At 38.6% G+C, this 25,635-nt stretch overlaps 1 protein-coding gene and 1 long non-coding RNA gene across 4 annotated transcripts in view; one reads left to right on the forward strand and one right to left on the reverse strand.

The window, feature by feature from the left end:
* PDE11A (phosphodiesterase 11A) overlaps positions 1-25,635 on the forward strand; it is a 115,258-nt gene that overhangs the window by 74,779 nt on the left and 14,844 nt on the right. For all 3 annotated transcript variants that reach the window (XM_017735809.1, XM_017735807.1, XM_017735808.1), the window contains 9 exons: positions 4,369-4,515; positions 4,619-4,726; positions 9,457-9,566; positions 12,140-12,230; positions 15,241-15,341; positions 19,031-19,108; positions 20,489-20,552; positions 23,538-23,612; positions 24,637-24,720. In XM_017735809.1, the coding sequence (XP_017591298.1) occupies positions 4,369-4,515; positions 4,619-4,726; positions 9,457-9,566; positions 12,140-12,230; positions 15,241-15,341; positions 19,031-19,108; positions 20,489-20,552; positions 23,538-23,612; positions 24,637-24,720 (858 nt within the window). The remainder of the gene's footprint in view (positions 1-4,368; positions 4,516-4,618; positions 4,727-9,456; positions 9,567-12,139; positions 12,231-15,240; positions 15,342-19,030; positions 19,109-20,488; positions 20,553-23,537; positions 23,613-24,636; positions 24,721-25,635) is intronic.
* The window catches only part of LOC108447044, a 111,452-nt gene that overhangs the window by 73,561 nt on the left and 12,256 nt on the right, over positions 1-25,635 (reverse strand). The gene's annotated exons all lie outside the window — the stretch shown is intronic.

A 25,635-nucleotide genomic window follows, 5' to 3' on the forward strand; every position in this document is an offset into this window, starting at 1 on the left:
AGATATCTTTATATGTGTGAAGTATAATCAAGTTTCTTGTTACTTTTTTTCCATCAGTCTGGCAGTATTTTCTGATGAGGAAACCTTGCTGAGCATTCCACATGCCACTGTAAATAAGGTTATGCAAAAAGTGGACTACATTCAGTAAGTGGAAGTTGCTGCTACAGAATAGTTCTAGTGTCGCATGGGAAGGAAGCTGAGTATATCAAATGGCAGAATGTGCCTTTTTCTCAAACAAAGCCGTACTAATCTATTTATCAGTATGTTTCAAAATACTTCCCTTGCATAATATACACTGATGTCTTATCCACACAGGTACTAAAACTGAAGAAGAGAAATTTTAAGATTACAGCAAAGTAGGATTTCAGTGTTTTCTGTGTTTAGCTGGACTGTTTCATTTATTTATCAGTATGTTTCAAAATACTTCCCTTGCATAATATACACTGATGTCTTATCCACACAGGTACTAAAACTGAAGTAGAGAAATTTTAAGATTACAGCAAAGTAGGATTTCAGTGTTTTCTGTGTTTAGCTGGACTGTTTCCATGGTAGTGCACATTTTACAAAGAGGAATTTTACATGCTTTGAGAAGAACTTGCTAGTTTCTTTACGTCTGATTTTATCACATTATCAAATATGGATATAGAAGATTGTGAATAATATGCTATTAGACAAGTTAGTGCAAAATCATTTAGTAAGCATTGTCCTTCTTAGGTTTTTTTCATCCACAGCAGCCCAAAGTGTTATTAATACTGAACCAAAAATGTTATTTTTCTGTTCCCATGGGCTGTCATTTATAGTGGCCAGAACTGTGACTTTATGGTGAAAGCCACTTTGATGTTCCACGTGTTTTGCAGTGAGGGTCATTAATTACATATGGCCTTTTGTGATGGCCAGTGGGAAGTAAGGTTCAACCAGGCACTTGTCTCTTACCTGTTCACATGTACTCTGAGCAGGCTGTGATAGAATTTATGTGATAGCAGAGAGCAATGAGGAAAGGAGAGTCAGTCTCCAACCTGAATTGAGTACAAAGGTGCTTTTCCTCCTTCCTGTATTCATTCCGCCCTATCCCATGCACCTGTGAGAATGGAGTAATCACAGACCTTATCCTTGTGCTCTTGTTTGGAGGCATGACATCCTCTTTTTCAAGCTACCAGTGACTGATGATATTTTCCTAGTCTGGCAACTGCCAAGTTTGTACTTTATTAGGCAAGACCAGTTGCCTTTCATGTGTTCAGCCAAATTTCTGTTCTTGATGTCTTTCAAGACAAATTTTTGGGTTAGTACTGGGGTATGGAAATGTGACCAGAGGAGGCACATCCAGCTTTAACTTACCATAAGCTTATAAAAGAGTCATGTGAGTTTTTCTCAAGGATACAAAGAACATTGAAATTGCTTGATTCATAGGGTTAAAAGATTCCAGAGTAAAATGTTCTTATTTGGTTTTAGAAAGGGAAAATTGAACTTAAAAATGTCCAAAAACCCCAGGCCTTTTAAGTGATTCTAAATCACTGGGGTGCTTTAAAAAATAATTTCACTGTAACTTGATTTTTAGTTGTCTGCCCCTCCCTTTTGCTGTCATGGTACATTCATCCTCTCTGTTTTCCTAAAAGAGAGTGTTGTTATTGCTGTTTATTTTAAGATATCCACTGGAATTTTTCCTGCAGCACTGCAAAAATTTCAGGGAGGGATATGTTTTAGTATTCTGCATTATTAATATTTTTTTTATATCTCTGTAATTAAAATAATGAAGTTTTAATGACTATTCTTCTCTAAACCCTGGACTTCTGCATTTCTAGCCTAAGAAGCTGAGGATAGTCAATGCCAGGTGCAGCCAGAATATTGCTGCAGCCCCACAACATATCATTTTTTGTAACATTATTCAAATTAGGCTCTGCACTCATAATTCTGTTGTTTCCTTTATTGCTGTTGTAAAGCAAATGGTTCTTTTATACAAATGTTATCTCCTGGCTATTAATTCAGCAGTTATTTTGGATTATGGCACTCCTGTTAAATTTAGGAATGTAAAACCTCATAAATATTTAAAAGTTTGAGACTGACGTGGGAAGAAATCGTTTTTGACTTGCTTTGTTAATATCCTGTTGTTCAATTTGTAATAGATTTGGAATATATTGTTATTTCTCCATTGTTTGACAAATGAAAAAACAATTTTAGTTGAGCAACTGTGTCAAGTGTTCTACCTTGAATTGCAACAGGCTGGCAATAGTGTTGGTTTCCAGTAAAAAATAGCAAGGAAAAGATCTGTTTCTCTTTAAGAGGCCAAAAATTCTGAAAATGTTAATCAGAGCCCACTTCAAAGTTAATGAAAATGCAGCAATGGGTTTTTAAAGATTGTTTTGACAAAACAATTTCAAGAAGCTCTGCTCACAATCAAGTGCTTCTCTTTCTGCTTGTTATTTAAGCTTTTCACTAAGGAACTACGGAGCATGATGTACAAATGTGTTTCTTCCCAAAAAGGGATTATACTAAGAATCTTATTTCTATCCAGTGACTATGTTCATAGACTAAATATTAGTGTGCATCTCCAATATCCCCCAAGTCTCTGAAGAGTAACTGAATGATTTAAAAAGTCACAATTTTTGTAAGATTGCTGGAGGTCTGGACAGCACAGTCTCTGGGCCAGCATTTCTGCTTCACACCTAGCCTTATTTATTTATTTATATCCTTCCTTCCTGCCTTCCTTACACTGGGAAGTACAGACATAGTTTTTCAGATCTTAAAGGCTGTTAAGGTGTAACTCCTGTTGGGATCATCTAGAAGTATTCCAGTATTTCAATGATCACTCAGAAAAACATGCTGAATTGATTCAACCTGGGAAAGTATGTTAGCAGACAACTGAGTGTGTAGTTAACAGAACTTGCATCTCTGGAGCATGCATGCTCCAGAGGTTCTTCAGCTGTGTCCTGGGATGACACTTGATAGGTTTGTTGTATTTCCTGTATCAGTTAAGCTCCCTGGCACAGCACCATGACTTTCTGAGGTACTGGCATGCTTTACTGGGTACTGAACCGAATAGACTTTTCTTCTACCTAGCAAATAAGTTAAAACCACAGTGTTAATACTATTTTATGACAGGCTACCACCATCTTCTCTTACATGGTGTAGCTAAAGCAGCTTAATCTCTGCATAAAGTAATTATTGAGGTGGCACTTTGTCTTCAGCCAAAAGATTTTTAATGTCAGTAATTTGTAGTTAGAGTGCAGTATTTCAAAACACAGGTTTTCAAAAAGGAAAACCATAAGGTAGTCACATAGAAGCTGTAACAGTGAAGGTGAACTTACATTACAGTTGCATTAACTAATTGGTATTTTATGCAAGTGCATAGCTGAATATGCCACACCAGCTGAATCCATGTGACTAATTCAGCATTGTCCAGCCCATAGCCTGTGAGCTGGATCCAGCCCCTTTGTGAGGCTTCTACCTGACCCATCACCTTCTCACTGCAGATGACAGGGGACAGATGCTCCTTCAGGAGATTCATCCCCCTGCACCTGCCCTCTCTAGAGAGATGAGCAGCAAGTCTGAAGGGCCGTAAGGAAGGGTAGAGAAGCCTGGGAGTTTTGTCAGCACCTCTGCCTGGCTCATGCAGGTGCTGCCACTGAGCAGGCCACAGCACATCTGTGTGCTGAGCTAAGTACATTAGCCAGTCCAGCACACATTCCTATTTTGTGTGTGCATGAGAAGCTCATTCCTCTCTTACAAACAGAAGTCCCTGTTACACAGACAAAGAAAAATGTAAGGCTTTTGCTGGTTTTTTATTGGCTTACTATATAATCAGCATGTTGAAAATTCTTTTATTTTACTTTGGAGAGTACTTCTGCTAGACATTTCTTGTATTCCTCTTCTTTTAGTTCTATGTGTGTGTAGTGAACAGTGTAAAGCAAAGGGCACTTGTATGCTTACGATTGTGAAGACATTTGGATGAAGAAATTCTGCAGAGCAGTATATTTACTTTGCATTTCTAAGTGGTAGCAATTACAGCTCCCAGCTTCTGGCTATCCAGCTGTTTCTTGCATTACAGCACTGTCGTTTGCATTGGAATATATTGTGTTACTGCAGTAGCTGTAAAGTGGTCAGCTTTCAGTCTAAATGCTGTATCTGGGCTCCAGTTGGGATGGTGAACATATTTCCTGCTCATACGAGGTTCTTCTCCTTCCCACCGTTTCCACACTCTGTTAGCTTGATGTGTTTGTATTTCTCAGATGAAGACTTACTGATCAGCATTTGAATCAAGCAGGGGATGTATTGGCAGGTCAAAACTGATGTACAGTTTGTTTCTTGTAAGAGTGAAAAAAAAGAAAAAAAGACTGAAGTTTTGAATCAGATATTTCCCTTTGGCATTTTCAGGCAGCAAACATCCCGCTGGTGTCAGAGCTTGGCATTGACAATATCCATTTTGATGACTTCTCGCTCGATGTGGATGCCATGATTACTGCAGCCCTGCGGATGTTCATGGAGCTTGGAATGGTTCAGAAATTTAAAATTGACTACGAGGTAACCATCTGCGCTGCAAATATCTGCTGCTTTTGTCTTGGCACTGCTCTGTCCATTTGTACACATTTAGTAGCCCTGCTACAAATTGTACTTTCAATTTCAGACACTGTGTAGGTGGCTTTTGACGGTGCGGAAGAACTATCGAATGGTTTTGTATCACAACTGGAGGCACGCTTTCAACGTCTGCCAGCTGATGTTTGCCATGTTAACTGTGAGTATCCAGCTACACAATCCCCTAAGAGCTTTTACTGACACATTGCCTAACCTGTCTAAACATTTTCCAGCATTCAATTTCTTTTCTAGTTATTATGCTACTTATTTCCAGTAGCAAAGCAGACTGAACTTGCTCAACTTAAGGCAGCACATATTTGGCAAAACCGTATAGTGTTTTAGTGACAGTGATATCACAGAGACATTAAAGTGACTGAAAACAGATGGCAGTCTTGGAGTGCTCTTGTTATTGCAGATCTTGATCTTACAAGATGTTTTTCTTTTGGAACTCTTTGATTTGACATTTATTTCAAAATCCTGGTCGGGAACTACAAAACCAAAGAAGATTAGAATTCCAAAGTATTTATTTTGTTGATATTTATTATCTCCTTATCCAGCTTCATCTAAATAGTTTTAGAAGGTACTGCCTCAAAACATTTGAAAATCATCTTCCAGCATAGTGATCTAAGTGAATCTTGAGTCTCCACTGGACACAGTTGACACTTAGGGGTTTTACTGCCACGTATCTCCAGCAGTACCTGTAGCTCCTTTCAGCATACAAGTAAATTCTGCTGAAAGTACCACTGCTAGCATACCAGAAAAAGTATGCTGCTCTCTCTCCCTACCTCACAGCAACCTCACTGCGTGAAGTAACACGTTTGGCTAGTTAATTCTTGTACCAATAAAAAACTCAGTGGTCCTGGATGCTAGAATTTTGTGTGTTAGGCAAGAAAAAAAGTCTGACTTCCACTAGCAGGTAGATGTTGTTCTAGTGCTTGGTCCATCCCAGCAGGGTGGGTGTATTTCTGTGAGTGTTGATGGAGGCATAGTGAAGCTGTACCATACACCATGAGACAAAGGAAAGGGAGATGTTCAGTGAGAGAATGGTCACCTCTTCCTCTGGGCATGAGGCTGCTGAGCTGAGCAGAGTTAACATTGTTTCAGCAGGCACTTGCTGATGCTCTCTAAGGAAATTTGGTGATAATGCCTGGGTGTTGGTAGTCTTTAAGGTTTTATGAACTTGACATGCTTTTTTTTTCAGTTTTAGAAAAACGAAAAGCATTTTACTCTGATGAGTATGGGCAAAGGCAGGCGATGCCGCTGGGTGTGAATTACAGTAATTTCTGCCAGAAACTGCCAGGGGTGGGGAGCCTCCAGCCCCAGCGGTGACACCCCTAGGTGGAGCTCCGAGGCCAGGTTTGCGGCATGCTGCTCTGTCGGTGGGACCAGGCATCTCCAATCCCGGCTAGTGGTGCCCGCATTGGGGCCAGCAGGGAGGAAGCAGGGCCCTGCTGCTCCAGCAGCCACCAGCAGCCTCCCGGGCCTCCATCGACAGATGCTCTGACCGTGGTTCTCACAGCATAATTTCAGAATCCTTTTAGCAGTCAGCACAGGGATGCAACTGTCTCTGGAATGTGATCCGGCATTTTTAAGCCAAGTTCATTTCCTCACCCATGCTCCTGGTAATAAACAGAATGAGCAATTCCATGTGCAGGGCTGGATGTGAGTGGCCACAGCATTGGACTCACCACACATCTTGCCCCACTTTGCTCTGGCTGAGAACAGAATAAGTTCAGGTGTGTGATCTGTTTGGTCTGCTCTCCCTTCCAGAGCCAGGAAGATTCATTTTGTGCAAAAACAAAGACACAAAAGAAAGACTCAAGACTAGTAATAATACAAGGCTTGCTCCTACTGTGTTTGTCTTGGGGATACCATCCAAGTTAGTGTGTGCCTTCTTTTTTCACTGGTAAAAAGGGGAAAATTCTTTGACAAACCCTTTGAAGGGCTTATCAGAGCCTTTCTCTGCTGGTCGAGAAGGCACTGCTTTGTACAGTTATTGCCCCTTATTTCTGATTTTTCCATGATAGTCAGCAATACAGACTGCCCCAAAAATATAAACCAGTAATTCTATTTTAGGGCATTTTCAGGTAGGATTTACCACAGCAGAGTAATGTCTAACCTGTAATGCAGTAGCCTCTAAGGGCCACCATACTCCCACTGAATGCACAAGGAAAATTCAGCTGTGTTGAACAAGCCGAACAACAGAAATTCAACAAAGAGTAAACCAGTTGTTTCATTCCTGGTAAACTCAGCCTTTTGCATATCTAAAGCATGTTCCTGTATATCTAAGTATGTATTTTCTCTCTCCTGAACAATTATAAGCCCAGTTCTGCAAGCCATAGTTCTATATTTCAGATGCCCAAGTATTCTGAAGAGAAGCACTGCAGCAAGACTGCTCCAGCAGGTTACGGGAGTACATGAGAGTAAATGCAGGATCAAGCCCAGGCTTCATTATCAATGCCTTTGCCAAGTTCACATTGATACTTATTTCAAAGGGCAAAAATGAACAAGTAAGCAATACCAAATTAAAATCCCATCTGGTGTGCTAATAACAAAACATATAGATGTGGGGCAAGGTATAATGAATGCAATTCATTTCCTCACATGAAAGAATGACCTCCATAACTCACTGGAGACTCTGCCACTCGTGAGTTATGGGTCATTCCTTTTCTGGTGAAAATAAATTTTACTGCACCATCGTCTATAGCCATGTATTCTTTTTTCTCTTGTAAATTCAGAAAACAGGGAAATGTAATCCTCTGTTTACTTGCATTATGTTCAAAGACGATATCCCCTTACTGTAGTATTGTTTTAAATGAAATGTTTTTTACTACATGACATATGATATATTTCTTTCATATATTCAGTGACAAGACTTTTCATTAAATAAAATGTGCCATTTATTTTTGAGATATTGCTACTGTTAATAAATTCCTTAATCGGCTTTCCTGCATTTGCAATACAGGCTGAATCCTTGAATTTAATCAAAGCTTGGATTACACTAAAGAATATTTATTACAACATCAATTTTATATTATAAAACTTCTCTTTTAAGTTGTTTTAACTTAGCCATGAATATTTTCTCTAGATTGAAACTTGACACATGATGTGTTGTCAGTTAGAAACTATTTTTAATCCCTTTTTATAAATAGACCTCTATTATTATTTGTTATGCAAGAGCTATGTTGAAAAAAATAAAAAGTGAAAGCACTATTTTTAGAGGATTTTTTCTACTTGGGTAGATGTTACTGAAATTAAACAAAAAGCAATTCTGCTAGAAATCAGGCGAATCTCATTCCTATTATTCAAGTTATTCTGTACACCAGTGGATTCTACACAAAATTAATCGGTTTTTTCCTCATACTTGATTATCTTTTCTGATGTGTAAACTTTAAGTAATTATAAAGCTTTTGTAGCAAGTCTTGCACTTCCTCAATTCCCACTGAAATGCATTCCTGAGCACCTGGGGGAGCTTGGCTCCCTGTACTGCCTAAGTATTAACTGTGGCCACATATCAGACTGTCTAAACAGAGGCTACTTAGATTTGAATGTGCATTTCTTTAAGTAGAATTTGTGGTCTTCAGGGTGAATAGCAGAGCTTTCACAGAGTATTGCAGCAATTGATTGACATTTCTGAGTGGGGTGTAAGTTCCCACCAGGTAAGGGCAACAAGTCCCATTGTATCACTTAAACCCTCTTCTTGCCAGTGGGTGAAATTATGCCCTGTTGAAAATCAATGACATTTGGAATTCTTACATGGTATTAGTGTTCAGCCTTGGTCTGGTCCTCCAACACAAATGTATTTTGTGTTTCTTGTATGTAATTTCCTTTCATGCGAACTACATCATGTGGCTAATTGAGGAGTGTCACTGGAGACTGGCACTGTGAAAAGACAAGTGTTACGATTTTCCAGCTCAGCCAGTCGTTTTTGTGGGCAACACGCCCTTCTGCTTCTGAAGAAGCAGGTTGTTTCTGCCATGGGTAAGAGACACAGCACCAGTGAGGTGGTGTCCCACAGACGCTCTAGCACCTCCTCCAGACAGGATCTGTTCAGGATGCTTAAGGTTAGCAATAACAGTAAGTGTTTCTTTTCTGACATGAGCCAGTTGAGGCAGGAATACTGCTATGACAAGTATCCGCAAGGAGAAGCATAGTGGTAAAAAAATGTTTCTAGGATTAATTCCCCCATTCACATAGTCAGTCATGTCTGATCTGCTTGTACGGAATTTCATTGCATTTGTTTTCAAATATCTCTTCCAAATTCAAGTGGGTATCTGCAGCAGAAATATGCCCTTTGACACATTTAAATCATTTGACTCCTTAAATCATGCCACTTCATTTCACTGTCACAGATTTTTAAAAAATCTCCTAATAGTTCATAACAGTTCCATAGAGTATATTTTACCTGGGTTCTTTTAAAGGTCTTCCAATTTAACATGTCAGCTATCCCTGACAGTAGGAGTTGACTAAGATGGTCATCTCAGGATTCAGGAAATCTTTCTAAGTACTTATCTAAACATTAATTTCAAAATGGAATCAGCTTGGTTTTGGTTTTTTATTTCTCTGATAGAAAAATCCAGTTCCTGTCTCAGTTTGCCATTACTGGTATTTGTTTTCAGCTCTTTGTGCCTTTAGTGCCTCCTGGGTAGCAGAGAAATGGCATGCTGGAAATGCAACAGAGAGATAATAACAGATCACTCCAAGGACATTATCTATTCTGCTAACCATCTGACATACAGCAGGGAATAGAATATGACAATAAAGCATTTATCTTCTCCTTACCGAAACGTTCATGGTTTCAAAACAAAGTTGACTGTTGCTCGATGGACTAACATTACTTATCCCTTTTGCTACTGATCGTTACAGCTGCTATTTTTTTTCTGCTCTCAGACTGCAGGATTTCAGGAGATTCTAACTGAAATTGAAATTTTAGCTTTGATTGTGGGATGCTTATGTCACGACCTTGACCACAGGGGAACCAACAATGCCTTCCAAGCCAAGTAAGCTTTCTAATTCTTACTATTTTAATTTGGTTTTCTTCCATGGGAGAGCAAAAGGTGACCAGGATAAAGAATGAAGCATTAATTTCAAGCCTGCTAGGCCAAGGCCAAGTACTCTTATTCCTGAGTGCAGTGAGGGACTATCCATCTTTATCATTCTCTGTTCCTTTAAGTAATTGCTGGCTTGTCCTTTGTAGCTGGCTGTTGAACTGACACCACATATTGAAATGTGGTGCCAAAACTTGATGTTCTTTTCAGGCTCAGCTGTTACTGATTCTGACTTTCAACTCAGGAAGTACCTAAATTGTCTGTGTGGGTTGTTCTTGCTGACTGGGGTGCATGACATTAAACAAAACCTTGTTCTACTATTGAGAAGAAAAGAAAATAAGTGAAACTGAAACAATGCTTTCACAAAAACCATGCTGCTGCCTTCAGGCACAGTGAGGTAGAAGCAGGTTTGTAGAAAGTTTAAGGGTGGTACTTATAACTGTGTAGGTAAGGGAACTCCTTAGACTAAGGTCAAATTCATTCCAAAATCTGTGTTCCCTGATAATGGGAGGGACAACAGAAAATGTCCCCAGCAACATCCTGGCCAAGCTGTGAAATAAAGCTGCCAGACACAGAGATTCCTTCAATCCCATGTTGTTTTCTTCACTCAACGGTTACTCTGCAGTCAGAATTTGAGGCCCAAAGGCATTTCTGTCCTGCAGATCCCACTGTGCATTTTCAGCTTTTTCTGTCCTGCCATACTGCTAATCATCCAGTGTGATGGGGGAGTGGTCAAAAGGTTGTCCAAAGATACTTGAAAGGCGGAGTGATGCTGTATTAGCCTATTTTGTCCTACCTTTTGCAGAAGTACTCTGCTGCAATGTGTGTATGCATGAGCTGCTGCATTTCTGGGGGCAAGTTGCCTCAGTGACCATCACTCAAACTGATGTTTCTGATGTTCACTAAGCTGCCATTTCCTGAGGTATTGGTGTTGCCATACAATCTCAATGAAACAATGACACTGTCTGGATCTTCAATCACCATAGCAGGGAAAATCAATTGCAGTGCTCAAAAGACAGAACTTGTGGTGCAAAGGTTACCAAGCACTGCTAGATGCCTTTTTGCAGCTGAGTCTTGAAGAGAATCAAAATAGATGAGACAAATGGGAAGGAAGCTCAGCTGATTGATGTTTATGTTCCTAATTTACAAAAACGAGACCTAAGATTTACATCCTGGCCATTTTAGGCTCTGATTAAGTTAACCACTTCTCTGCTGTACCATTACACAAGAGCACCTTTTGTGCAGAGGAATGGCTGAGTTAAAGGTACAGGGTTCAGCATTAGACTGCTATCATTTATACTTGTATGACAGCAGAGTACGGAGAGGAGGCTACCATTTTATGACTCCATAAAGAAACTGCTGAAGACATTTAATGAAAGACAAACATTACCACACATGTATAAAACATCCCTGAAAACAGAAGCTGTAGTTTTCGTAACGCCAACTATGATTTATTCCTCTAACCTGACATAAATTTAAGCATCACATTTTCCTATTTTATCTTCAGTGTCCAATACTGCTGTTCTGTATGATGAAAGTTCAAGAGGTATATGATGGAGGCAATATCACAGTTGTCTCAAACGGCTCTGTTATATATGTCAACATCACATTCTCTAGGGATGATGTTTCCTGGACATCCTGTTCTCTCATATAGCTGCTTCTGATAATTAAGTATCAGTATGGTGCAGTTTTATGGTATATGCTCCTAGGAGACTCCTTCTGTCTCTAGCATAAACTCTTACTCTCATTTCTTTGGAAAGAAAACCCATCTTGTCACTTTAGGCTGGGTCCCAGAAGTGAAGTACTTTGCCTGAAGTGCTTTGGTACTTGGTGAACAGTGACCGTTTTGACAATCCAGTCCCATTCCCAGCACTTCCCAGCAATTTGCAATTTTATAATTTTATTCTGTACATTTTTGTCCTTTAAACTTAGAAAACCCACCTGCTCTGTACATTTTGAATCTGATTTTGGTTTAGACAGTAAATGTGATGAGAAAATACATTCTAGAGATATGCTAAGCTTTACTTTCATATTCACTGCTTTTACTTGTGGTCTTTTGTTTGCCTTAGTATTTGCAGTTGGGTTTGTTGTTGTGTTTTGGGGTTTTATTTTAAGAGTTTGTAGTTGCCCATTGTAAGCCCTTATGTTTATGCCTATTAAGAATTAAAAATAAAAGGTAGCAGGAGAACAGCCGATCCCAGCTGAAGGACGTTATTGTGTGGCTTTACTGTGCAGTGCTGTGCCTGTGCTGTTGCTGTTGCTGAGGCACTTGGAAAGTTGCATTACACAATTTCCTGTAGTTCTAGAAAAATCTTTAGTCAGGTGACAATATTTAACAAAGTCTGGAACATAAATGCTTTGTATCTGGATTTAAATTAGTATTTTGATCTCATCAATTGTCTTAAGTGGGGTTGCTGAAGTGGAGGTGGAGAGTGTGGCTGTGTACTTTTGTTACTAAATTGTCTCTGAAACCTGCTTCGTAAGCAGACGAGCGGGATTTGTTGACTTCCCGTGTTCTGTTTCAGGAGTGGATCAGCCTTAGCTCAGCTCTACGGCACCTCTGCTACCTTGGAGCACCACCATTTCAATCACGCTGTCATGATTCTCCAAAGTGAGGTACAAAAGCATTACTGTTAATCTCACTGTAAACTGTTGGGCAGTTTCAGCTGGAGAAAGGAAATACCACATACAGTACCTTTTTAATGCCCTCTCCTTGAGGAATTATTTATTGGTTACCACAAAGGTCGCAACCAGCACAAAATTAAACAACTACAAATGATCATAGAGCCCAGAGATTATATTTGTCTCAATCAGCGAGGGGCAAGGAGAATACATCCTAATCGTATTGTCGGCTTTTCTCCATCTTCTTACATATATCCTGGTTTAGAGGTAGCTGAAACAGGTGCTCACCTTTCCCCACAGGTGTCATATTCAGAGTATCAGAGCCATCTTTTACTGCACCATTTCTTTGGCAGCCTTTCTGTAATCAGTATTTTTATGATTTTTTTGTAATTTAATACACTATTTTTAAAAATTAAAATCAGTAATATCATGCTGTCCAAAGTACATTAATTGCTTTGCAGATACCTGTGAAGACATAGGTCTTGCCTAGAATATCTTGCATGCAACAGTATACAGCATGCACTACCCCAGCGATTTAATAACTGAGAAAAGTGGAAGGATGGACATGCAGTCCTTTTAAAACAGTGGATGTGTTTTCTTAATTCACACAGATTGGTTGCTACAAAATGCATTCAGTAAATATAAAAATTGTTGTTCATGCAGCACAGTTGGAGACCATAGCTTGATCTGTAGTAACTTCTGAAGAGATCTGCAATGTCTCATCATCACAGACAAATGGGAACAGGGTGATGGCTTTACCTCTGTGTGCACTGCCAGGGAGATTTGTCACAGAACTGCACCTTTATTGTTCAATTTCTTGACATTATACTTCAAAAGCAAACATGGGAAAAGAGAGCACTGGCATGAGATTTTAACAGCTCTGATCCATTTAGCCTAGGCCAGTTTATCTAAAAGGTGATATTAGGATATAAATGGCTCCTTATACTGCCAGGGAAAGGTGTACCAAAAAGCAGCATTTGGATGCTAAACAGACCAGTTCAGAATAGGAAAAAAACAAAGGGGTTTGGGTGGGGATTTTTTGCTGTTTTTTCACTAAACTGGTGACACTGTTCAGCCTCTGGAAGAAGCTTTTCTGGAAAACAGTGAGTTCTCTAGCTCCTGAAATCATCATAATTGAATGTCTCAGGCTCAAGACATGGGCAGCTCTGTAGAAGTTCATAGATCGTGTCAGTCTAGATCCTTTTGTTTATCTTTTCCAGCTTAAAAATCAAGAAATTAGGGAAAAAAAAATATTTGGACTCTACTCCAGGTTCTTTCAGAGATGTAAAATATTACTTGAAATGCAAGTCCTCAAATTTGATCATTCAGACAGCTTCTTCTCGAGGTCCTCATGTCTAGACCAGAAAAAGGATGCTGTGTAATTTTTATCCAACACATACAGTTTGCTAATGGAACACAATACTGCTTAGTTTGGAATAAATGCAGATTTGGAACCTCTAATCTGCTTAAAGATACACTGTCTGTTACCAGCTGAGCAATTGGTCTCTGAAATAAGCTGAAATATTCTAGTCTGTCTTTGCTGTCTAGTTGGAAACATAGTATGTTGTATCATTTATTCAGATTTTTAGCATGTTGGACTAAGGGGCGGTTTATCCTTTACTCTTGACATGCTAACCTCAATAAAAGTAATCTTGGTCTTTGTAGTGACATGGTTTTGTACACCATGAAACAGCTCAGAAAAGCAGTAGATATTACAGAATAACAAACATGGTAAATTAGCCCTGTTGCAAGAACTCCTATTTTCTTCTTAGTACCTTGGTTCTAATTTTTTCTTTTCAGAAATAAGCTTTAGATTCACAAAGCCTTCTCAATATTTAGCTGAAAAGAAACTATTTTATGCATGGCAAATTATTTTTTTAGTCCAACAATTAGCTTCTCTATTAAAAAATGACACCTCTACCTCCCCAGACCTTACCTCATATATGTCCTCCAGCTATCATGGTTATGTTCATATGTCCATCATGGTTCCCTGTTGCTGGAAAATTCTAGGTTTTAAGGGCATTTTAGTCTTCCTAAGCAGTAGATGGCAGTGCATACGGAATGTGGGCACTACAAGACTAATATCACCAAAATAAGACTCTGTTTAGAAAGAACTTCAATATTTATATAGGTAATTAAGGAAAAAAGCCCTGTAATATTTTTATCTATGTTAATATATGTGACTATTGTCACAAAGATCACTTCCTAAGCTTACATTTAGAATTTTTTATTAATTTTGTTTCTTTCATCTTGCTGTCTCGAGAATTTCAAAGAGGAATTACAGGATCTCTGTCCCTCTTCTTGTTTTCAGAAATTTGGTTACAAAAGAAGCTTCCCCCTCTCAAACAGCAACATCAAATAATTAATTTCCTTTCATTTTGGCCATAGTGCATCTTTCAAATTCCTAATCCACAATCCCTTAAAAAGCAGCCAGTTAGGCCCACAAAGGGTGCTTAAACTGCATATAAAGTTGTGGTTCTTTAGCCTACATAGGCAGTGATTGCATACACTGTAAGACAGTAATGGGCAGAGTGAGCAAATGGGCTGTTTTGAATGAAAAACTGATTTAGTGTCCTTGACTGCTCTAACAGCAATTTGTGTGCATGCAAGCAGCAGCACAGATAAATCTATTAGGATCACAACTCAAGAGCTCCAATACACAGCTCCCCAAAACGTTTAATAAGGGGAGAGATTGAGATGTATCCATAGTTTTTCCCCATAAACTGAGTCTGTGCAGGGTCAGAGCAGAGAGTAAATCTTTACTCGAAAGGCTGTAATTTCAGCAGAGTTTAGAAAAACATACCAGGTGCTTGATAACAATCATCAACTCTTCTACCTCAGTGTAATCTCAGCAGTATTAACATTATTATTATTTTGTCATAGCTTTGCCATGAATCAGAAAAAGCTTGCATTACAGGGAAACAGTACACTAACAAGTTAGAAAACCTTTTAAAAAGTTATATTGATTGTTAGCCCTTTACCTCTTTTATCTCTTTCATTATAGGGTCACAACATCTTTGCTAACTTGTCCTCTAAGGACTACAGTGACCTTATGCAGCTTCTAAAGCAATCGATATTGGCAACAGACCTCACTCTGTATTTTGAGTAAGTATTGGCATTTCTTGTATTTGATGAATGAAAATTCAGAGAACTTACTCTAATGAGCTATTAAATACCAATAAGGATATATAATATGAGAAATTCGTGTTTAGCTATGGTTGAAGAGGTTTAGGCTAATACTTAGTATCTTTTAGACTAATAGAAATATCTCAAGTGTCAAAGTAAGTTTTGCTTTAATATGTAACATGTCTGTATCAACCAAAAGCAAGTGAAATCCTAGGTTTATACTTCAAAGCAATCCCAGGAACCAGTTACAGCTCAGTCCCATAATTTTTCTATCCCTTCTGTGATCATTTCTTCAGGTATATAGAAAATCAGTGACACTTGAGAATTCTTTTCCAACATTTCAGCATTTCTAAAAATGTATGCTAAGAAATACTGTATTTAGTTACAGACCCAGTTGCAGAGGTAACAAAGCAGACGCTTTGCTGCTTTGAAGACAAATTATGCCAATTCACATCACGTGAAGAGAATGGGTTTTAAAAAGCTTAACTGGGGAGAAGTACAGTGGGATCTCTCTCACCCAGTTTTCTTCCTTTTCCTTGTTTGCAAATCAAATCTCAAAGTAGATTTCAAGTTGGTGCTACTTCCTGTATTTTAATATTGTTAATTATTACCAAGCTCTTCCCAGTGAGGTTGTGTGGGAGGATGCATGTAGTCAGAGGAGTCATGGTGTGACCATAACACTGCACTTCTGACATCTGGCACATGCCTGCAGCTGACTTAGGGGCAGAAATGCTGGTAGATGTGCAGTTTCAGTGCACTGCCTTCCCAGCCTTGACAATAAGTCATCCTTAGGAATTTTTGTTTGTTGTCCATTAGCATCCTATCCCGTACAGTGCTGGGTGTCATTTAGTAATGTTTTTCTTAGGGTGGTGTACCTGGATTCTGCCCCTCCTATGTTCTGGTGGATGATACCAAACCAGGTATCAAGAAAACTTCAGGCAAAGTCTTTATCCTGAAATTTTTCAATTATCTATATCAACATTGTATCTTTAACTGTTAATTGTAAAAATACTAATTGGGATGCTGCAATGTTTGCTTTGTCTGTTCCTCAGTATTTGGTTCCCATGGCAGGGGCTGTTTAAACAGTACTGGCAATAGATGCACTGACGCTCTTTGTTTCCTGCAAGTCCATTCACAGAGAAGCATTCTTAGGAAAGGATTTTAGCAAGAAGTTTTATTATAAATAATTTCTAAACATTAATCTATGAAGAAATTTCTGCTTGCTGACACAAATATCTTGAGGAGGACAAATAAAGCCTTTTGAGCACACTCTTTTTTCAAGCTGTCTGTGAGGATTGCCTGTTATCTGGATGGCTGGTATGACATGACCATTTGCTGACAGCTTTAAGTGAAATGGGCTTAAGTGATGGGCTGAGGACAATCAGAAGACTTTTAGCAAATGAGGCCTCTTTACTCAAAAGTCTGCAGATGAGTTATTTTTTTCCTCTTGTGTTACTCGGATTCATTAATAAGGTGGTAGCTATGCTACTTTATTTCCAAAAATGCCTGAACATAACTCTGGAAACATTGGTGGTTTACACTTCTTAAAGCCACCCTATATGAACAGGTGTTTCTACACAAGTACCTAATTTGTTTTTTCAGTTTGCTACATCTTCAATATTTTTGTAGAGAGGGGAATTCTCATATCAGTATTCTTAGAATGACTAAACCTACTGATCACAAGCTCCAGGTAGCAAAAAAACCAACAAAATTCCAGGCAGAGCAAGGCTTTATGACCTTTTCAAGGCATTACTTTTATACAAACAAACAAAAAGGTGACTTTCAATGACAGATCAGATGGAAAATATATTTGATTTTAGTTTATAATTCTAGATAACGATACTTGTAGATAATACAACCAGTAAAAGCATGGAACCAAAATTAAGTTTATGGAAACTCACTCAAATGATATCTTGAGCCACTGGGCTGTAAAGAAAACGGATTTGTTATACACAGGAAAATAACTTTCCCTTTGAGGCAAAATACAGCCAGAGTCAATGTTACTCAAAGACCCTGGAAAACTGTTATAATTCAGTTTGTTTCTGAAATGCTGCTGTATTATATTTGCTTATTAATAGAAAACCTCATAATTTTGGATACCAAAGAAACCAGTAGGAAACACTAAATTGTTTCATTATACATGGCTGCTTTCCTCCGGTTGAGCCCTTCTTACACTGAAACTTCTATGTGGAGATGGACTACTACTTCTGTATCCATTTAAATGGATTTCAAAGAAAATCCTTAAACATTTTAGCCTAACATAAGGCCTTGAAATTCACATTTTTAGTTACTGTTTATGGATCTCTACATTTTAAATTTGAATATATTAGGTTTCTGGGATGTCATCTTCCTGAGCTTTCAGCTTTAAACATTCTTGCCTGGTTTTTGTCCAGGAACATATGAATTGCGCAGAATATCCCATACTTCAAAATGAAATCTTTTATTTCCCAATGCATAAGTGATTAGTTATCATCATGCAGCCCTTTTATCTCCCTGTTCTAGCTGCTATATGAAATCCATTACAGAAAGGCCCTATAGTAGGAGTGACTGGTCATGTAACCATGACGGTCAGGGACCAGAATAATACAACATACCCCACATAATGTTCTGTCCACTGACCAAAGGAATGTTTCTGGAAGTGTGCATCTCCTTGTGTGCAGACATGTAGTGGCTGCCATCAGACTGCGCTGTCAATAATCACTGTTCAAAATTTCAGTCTAGTTGAAGTAAACGTAGAAAATACAAGACTTGGAAAACTCTCTCCTGTTGAGGAATCTAACTGCATTTCCTCTTGACAAATAGACAGCATAGTCTCATATGAGATGGGGCACTGGACTGTCACTCAGGACATAGGTATTTATTTGCTTTCCAGCTTTGATGCTCATATGTTGTGTCACTGGGGACAAGTTGCTCCAGGTTTTTGTACCTGAACTTCTGCTGTATCTTGGGCAGGATCTATTACATATTGTAGTCACATTGAAAGCAGTAACAGCTGCTTGGAGTCTCAGTGCCATAAAAGATTACAGACTATGATGAGTCAGAATTTTGATTCTTAAAGGCAACAATCAAGCATTAACATGTTCTGTCCATCTCACATTTTGTCCCTGTTTGAGGACATGAAGAAGGCATGAGAAGACAAACCATGGGACCAAGCAGGGAGGCCTAGTTTCCAGTCTATAAGAACTATGAACTCCAGACAGCAGCAGCTCCTGTGTATGTCTGTTTCTTTCTGTGTGTTGGAAATAACAGGAGTTGCACATCTCTGAAAAACCCTTCAGGATATAGAAGTAAAAACCATTTTGCAAGGACAAGAAAACAGAAGTGTGTGTGTATTTCTGGGGTGTTTCTATTGTCTGTCTGTCCACTGCTGTAGGTGAACATTTCATGCTTCTGTGGAAGACTGAACATTTCATAGCCATTAATTTCCTTATCTGTGGAGACCATAAATCCAATATTGCTTTTACGAGGCAACTCTGACATTGATAACAGACATTTATAGAACATGTTCGGAAATTAGTATGTTTCGCTTAAATGGACTGTCAGTGTAACGGCTTTAACAATAATCCATGAGGTGCGGTGATTCTGTCCCATACAGAGAACTGTGTTTCTGCTGCAGTGCTGCCCTGGAAGTGTCTTGTTTCCTTCTCTGACAATCTGGTTTTTTGCAGGAGAAGGACCGAGTTTTTTGAACTTGTCAGTAAAGGTGGTTATGATTGGACTATAAAAAACCACCGAGAAATATTTCGGTAAGCACTGCTTTTTCTTGCCTTCTGGTTATTTCAAAGTGTAGCTATATTTGTTGAAGGAATTTCATGTATTGTGGACTGAAGGCCTAGCATAACAAGAGAAAGTATCTTGTTTTAAAAATACAATCCATGATATGAAATATATGGTTTGATTTTTCAATATTAGGAAACAATTGGGATTAATCAACATGACTTCACCTTCTCCATTCCTGTTTCTCCTACACACTCTGTCATGTTTTCTTCCCTTTTTCCCAGCCTCACCAGTTCTTGTTCAGCCCTTCTGCTCTTTTTCCAGAAAGTATCAATATTCTGCCTCTCTACACAAAGATCTTTCCTGTCTGTTTCCCCGTTCCCTCTTCCTCTCAGCTGTCTTTTTTCACTGGCCATGCACTTCTCTGCTATTCCTGTCTATACCTGGGAATTTTCATATACAGAGCACTCTTCCAGCCCTCAAGAATGCCCTGAGCATGCATTCTATTGAAAACCTCAGACTTTGAGGGTGGTTTGAGTAGATCACACTTTTTAGACAATAAAATGTGTGTATTTGCATATGCATGCCTGATTATGTCTCATTTTATCTGAAATTTCATTAAAATTCTGTTATCTTTTGGTCTTCTGACAAAATATTGGCCATTTTCTATTTTCCATACCATTTCACCCATTCCTAATTTTAGATTCAGGCAATATATTTGATGTTTCATTTTCAGTGCCCTTGTTCTTCATTTAAACTTTCTTAGACTTTTATCTGCATCATGTACTGTACATAAACGCTTTCTACAGCTGAATGGTTTCTTTCTCCTAATGCATATAAAACATGGTTGTAGCTAGGTATTAAACTACAGTGGAACCGTATAGCTCATAGTAAATCTTCAATTTTTATTGTAGATGAGCAGTAGAAACTGCTTAAACAGTGTCTGGAATGCCTCCTGTGATTATAGGCTCTCTTGCTACAGCAGTCACTTACAAATAGGCATATAAATTAATCCAGTTGCAGGTGTTATTATGTAATAATACCCTTACTTATATCATGTGTAGCACATGCTTTCTAATATATTACAGGTATTAATGTAAGTAGTGTTAGAAGTATTGCAAAATTAGCAGTTACTCCCTTGCAATATCATTTCTTCTCTAGTGTGCAATGCACAATACCAAAATTCATCATCTTATGACCTGCAACACATTAGGTTTCTGAGGGACAATTGTAATGTAAAAGCCATGCTGATGGCTAAGATTTCAAACATGTCATTCTTTTCTGGAGGAAAAGAAGGTGCAAGGGCTGACATTTTATATGTGTATTATTTATTTATGCATCAGGAGCAGAGTTGTTTAGAAATTCAACAAAGGTTGATTCAGCTTGTATTGTTCATTTCTGTTTTTCAGATCAATGCTAATGACAGCCTGTGACCTTGGAGCTGTGACCAAACCGTGGGAGATTTCAAGACAGGCAAGTCATGATTAATAGCAGGGCTGGGAGGAGGCGGGACTGGCAGGACAATATTCCCAGGGCCCTGGCTTACAAGGAACCAAAACTGGAATCAATTTACAGCGGTATTAATGCTAAAAAAAAATAGCAGGGGGTTTCTGCAAAAAATGGTTTATTGCATAATCTTTCCCTGTACACATGTTGGTGTGTACATCTGGCTTTACAGCCTCTCCTCTTACTAACGTTTTAAATCCATATCCAAAAATTGATGGATTAAACAAAAAAGGCATTTAGCCACATGCAGCTGCATTTACTTGTTTCATCCCAAAGTTTTCCTTGGCAGTGGCAGAATCTTCCCTAAATCAAAAATACCAACAGATTATCTGTAAATTTTCATTAGCAAATTTTCATTAGCAAATTTTCATTTTCATTAAATCTTCAGTATGTATGATAAAAGAAATGTGTTCATTTTCTTAAGCATGTTGCAAAATTGCAAGTGTAATATAGGGCTTTCTTTAACTTCCTCTACTTAGAAATCAACAAATAAAAATTCAGGGTTCTTCTGCTGAGTAGGCTCTTTAGAAATAGATGTAAAAAATGGGTCCAGCACTGGCAAACAGGTACAGTATGAGAAAGAAACCTGTCCCAAAACTCTTGTTATTTGCCCCATGATATTCCCTCTTCCAGACATCCTGTCTACACAGAAACCATCCGTAATATTTCCAGTATCCATGGTAATCATTCTCTGTCCTTCACTGAGGTCCACAACAAGCCAGTAGAAGACAGACTGTGTCGGGTTTTGGAGGAATAGACAGCAGCAAGAAGCAAATTGAAAATACACCAGAGCAGCTGGGTTTGGGTACACACCTGGAAGAAGTTTGATGTAACAGCAAGTAATAGTTATAAAGCTGGGATGAAAAAGAGAAAGCTAGGCCAGATAACTAGTGATGCAGGAGCAGCCAGATTCCTTGGACAAAGAAGTAACAGAAGCTGAAAGGGATATATGAAAGCTACATGCTCATCAACTGAATAAAAAACATTTATGGGGGGAGGGCTTCACCTCAGCTTTCAGTTTTGCCAAGTGAGACTTTTTTGCTTTATCAGCAGACTGTGACAACAGTTCTTCTAAGGCTGTTGCTCTACTTGGCCAGAATATGGTCACCTCACATGGAAATAAGGAAAGCTTCTTCTATCCTGCACTGGGAAATTGAGTAACAAGATTTTTCAGTGCCACCTGGCCAATGCTGCAGTGTGTGCAATCCCTCTTCATTTTTTCTCCTTAACCCAGTTAGCTTCTGCATTTTCATTGACAGCCAAATGTCAGGTAGGGTCTGCTTTCCTTGTTGTGAATCTTTGTGCTATGCTGCTGAATTAGTACTGGAGCCACTGGCAAACTAGGGTTTTTTCTGCTTATCACTTTTGAGGTCTACAGGTGAAAAGTCCCCTGCAGCTTAGTATATGGGTTTACTTTATATTGAAAAATCCAGTCTGGTATTACTTGAAACATTACCTGGTTGAGCAGAAGTGCTAGTAAGTCCAGCAGAAATGCTAGTAAGTCCACAGAGGCAAAACAGGAAATAGTTGAACCTTAACTGTGCCACAAGAAAAAAATGTATTTGAAACAAAGGGAATAAAGACCACATGTAAGACGGAAAAATTCAGGAAGAGAAGGTTGAAACAGATAAAAGAAGAGAGAAAGGGACATAAGGAGAACAGGATCAGAATAGCACTGAGAGACAAGGATGATACTATGTCTTGATTATTTTTATACAATACACTTGGGAAACCCTTAATTGCTACTAAGTTGTTAAATTATTTCTTTATCTGGAATATTGATCCAGAGTTTTATTAATGCACTGGATTACATACATTATAAAATTCCGAACTGTGATAGCCTGGCTTAAGATTTAAGAGTACTTTATAACATCCCTTCACCTACTTTCAAATTATTTTGGTACCCCTTAGCAAGCTTAGCATTTGTGAACATTACCTACCATGCAGTTGCTAGAGCAAGAAATTTTGAGATTTTATGAAGTTCAGGTTCTCTGCTTAGTTTACCCAATTGTGCCTTGGCGCTATGAAATAATTTCCTAGCTTAAAAACAATACACTGGCATGACAGGAGCCTTAGGATGTGTATGCCTCTTTAGTAGATTGGCTTCCAGGTTTTTGCATCTCAAAATGTTCCATGTGCATACCTTCAAAGCCTCCCACATGGCAAGAGTACAGTACTATATCAGAACTGTTTACTGTTTGCCTTCTTAAGATCCCTCTGGTTTCCATACCTATATTTATTTTTAAGTCTTGTCTTCTTCTAAGAAGCACAAGTGAATAGAACTTCTGCATTGAATAGAATATCTTCATTCACAAAAGTCAGAAAGATGCATTCTAACTTCCAGCCTACCACTTCTTGATTTTAAATCAAGATGATCATCACAATCTGAGTTCATACTTAGATACCCAGATCCTATAATGATGACAGTCACTGGGAGAAAAAGTAAAGCCTAGTGGGGGAAAAAACCCTTTATGAATTCACATTAGATTAAAACAACAGAGGGTATTGGTTAATGAAGTTTCTTTGATAAGTGAAGTTGTTATTATAGGGCAACAGCCTGTAAATAATCAGAGAGCTCTTGCATGTTTTACAAAGCATTTTTACATAATAGTGGATGCCAACAAGAAGTTATAATTTTCTGTTTTGGTCTCAGTTCATAAGTTGCTTATAGCTGCATTGAGTGCTACCTTGGCATCACAATGTAATTCCCCAAGTCAATTCCCTATCAAAAAGGGGTAAGTCCCTGTGCCTGACAGTGACTATGGCTGTTTATACCCCCTGTATGCCCAGTCCCAAAAACTATATGAACGCATGCCTGATGTCAGTCCTGTAAGTGAGGTTATTCACTTCTTTAAAGTTAAGCACAGGCTGAAGTCATGGTCTGAGCAAAAACTCATTATCCTAAAAGTTATATAACAAGAGCTCTAATCTTTATCACGATTTTTATTTTAGGCAGCCGAGCTGGTAACCAGTGAGTTCTTTGAACAAGGAGACAGAGAAAGATCTGAACTCAAACTCACCCCTTCAGTAAGTTTTTATTACTTCTGAAATAGTTACTAACTTGAATAGAGTAATAAAATATCATTGGGCTCATTCAGAAAAATGAACTGTATTTTGTACATAAAGAAAAATCTTAGAATAAATAAAAGCTCTTTCCAATAAGGATATGCATTTATAACCATATATAAAAGCTCTCCAGTCAACACAGTCACTTTTGCATTGAGCCCTTTTACCTGTTTTCTGTATCTATTCCTGAGGTTATCCTATCAGTGAATTTTCTAAGCAGCAGGTGTTGGATTTAATACACAGAATTGAACTAAAAAATCACAGCTACCTACGGAAATCAAAATTGTCAGATTTACTTTATGTTGCCACTGTATATCTATGTGTATCTATGTTATTTGATGTATCAAATGCTGAAATGCATTTCTCTAATTATACACCTAAATATAGTAGTGTGATTGAAGGGATAAATCGGAATTGAGTGGATTGTAGGCAGATGCGTATAAAGTGTCAAACAAGAACTAGGAAAGTTTCATAAAGATTTTCACTGAATAATTAGAAGATAAAGCCCTATCCAGGTTAAATAACTCAAAATGTTGAGCAGCCATTATCTGGAGGCAGCACAAGAAGGGTAGAAATTATTCTAAAGAATTTAACTGGGAGGAAGAGAGCCAGCTCAGATCCATCACTGTTCTGCTGAGCTGGAAAGCATTATGTGAGAAAACAGAAAATTCTACTCAAAGGTATCTACTTTACATTCTTGCAGGAGGTTATTTACCAGCTCAACTCCAACTGTGGAGCATTTATTTTACACCACAGAATTATACAACACAAACACATTCAGCCTAAAAGTTTCAAAACAGAATTGAAAATAGTTTATTTTTCATGCCAGGCAAAGCAGTAGGAAGACAGCTGCAAAGATTGATTATGGTTTACAAAGTGTTCTGGTTGTGAGAATTTGATCATAGCTGTGAAGTGCTGGATGATGTGTCTGTAAAATACTCCAGTGCAATTAAAGCATGACAGTTTTGTACCCTTCTCAATTCAGGCCATTTTTGATCGGAACAGGAAACATGAACTACCCAGGCTGCAGCTCGAGTGGATTGATAGCATCTGCATGCCATTGTATGAGGTAATTTTTACTTACTGCTCCTGTAGAGTCCATAGAAGATTGTTCTTGTCTCTCTAGGGAACGAGTTAGCTTTCAGAGCAGCCTTGAAAGCTATTTAAACTCTTATCTTACTTAGACTTTACCAAAAGTCTGAATTCCATGCAGAAATCTTCAGATTCCCTGATGGTGGTAATGTCTGTAACCATAATTCCTCTCTAAGTTACAAAAGCTGATAGGGCAATTGATTATTGTGTTTGAGACAAACTGATTCTCACCATGGTGAGGTATGGAGCGCTGTACAGAGATGTGCCAGAGGGACAGTCTCAGTCGGTGCTGTCAAACTTGTCCAAAGCTGTGTGACCCAAAGGGAAACTCAAGCGTGAGCCTTTGTGCTTCCTTCTGGCACCTTCCCAAACTGCTAAGGGGCACTCTAGGCCAAGCCTTTAGGGTCAGTGACAATTTGTGGTTTAACCTGTGCTGTTTAACTCACAGTTTACTCTTTTAAAGGTGCTTCTACACAGACTGCCTGGGTGCTTGGCACACAGTGTGTAAATGCCTGAGTACTCCTTTATTAAGGCTAGAGATAACCACAGAATCATTAAGGTTGGAAAAGACCTCTGAGATCATCGAGTCCAACCATTAATCTAACACTGCCAGGTCCGCACTAAACCATATCCCTAAGCACCACATCTACAGGTTTTTTGAACACTCCAGGGATGGTGATTCCACCACTTCCCTGGGCAACCTGTTCCAATGCTTGACCACCATTTCAGGAATAATTTTTTCCTATCAGAACAATGCTTCTGCCTTTTTGGATTAAACAGCTTCAGGATTTGACTGAAACCACACAGACTGCCTTGTGCCACCAAAGACTGGCCACTGACACCTGAGAAAACAGGGTGATGTTCTCACTCAGCATCCTTGGGGAACTGCAAC

Source organism: Corvus brachyrhynchos, unplaced genomic scaffold (genome assembly GCF_000691975.1).
Source record: "Corvus brachyrhynchos isolate BGI_N302 unplaced genomic scaffold, ASM69197v1 scaffold255, whole genome shotgun sequence".
Taxonomy (NCBI): domain Eukaryota; kingdom Metazoa; phylum Chordata; class Aves; order Passeriformes; family Corvidae; genus Corvus; species Corvus brachyrhynchos.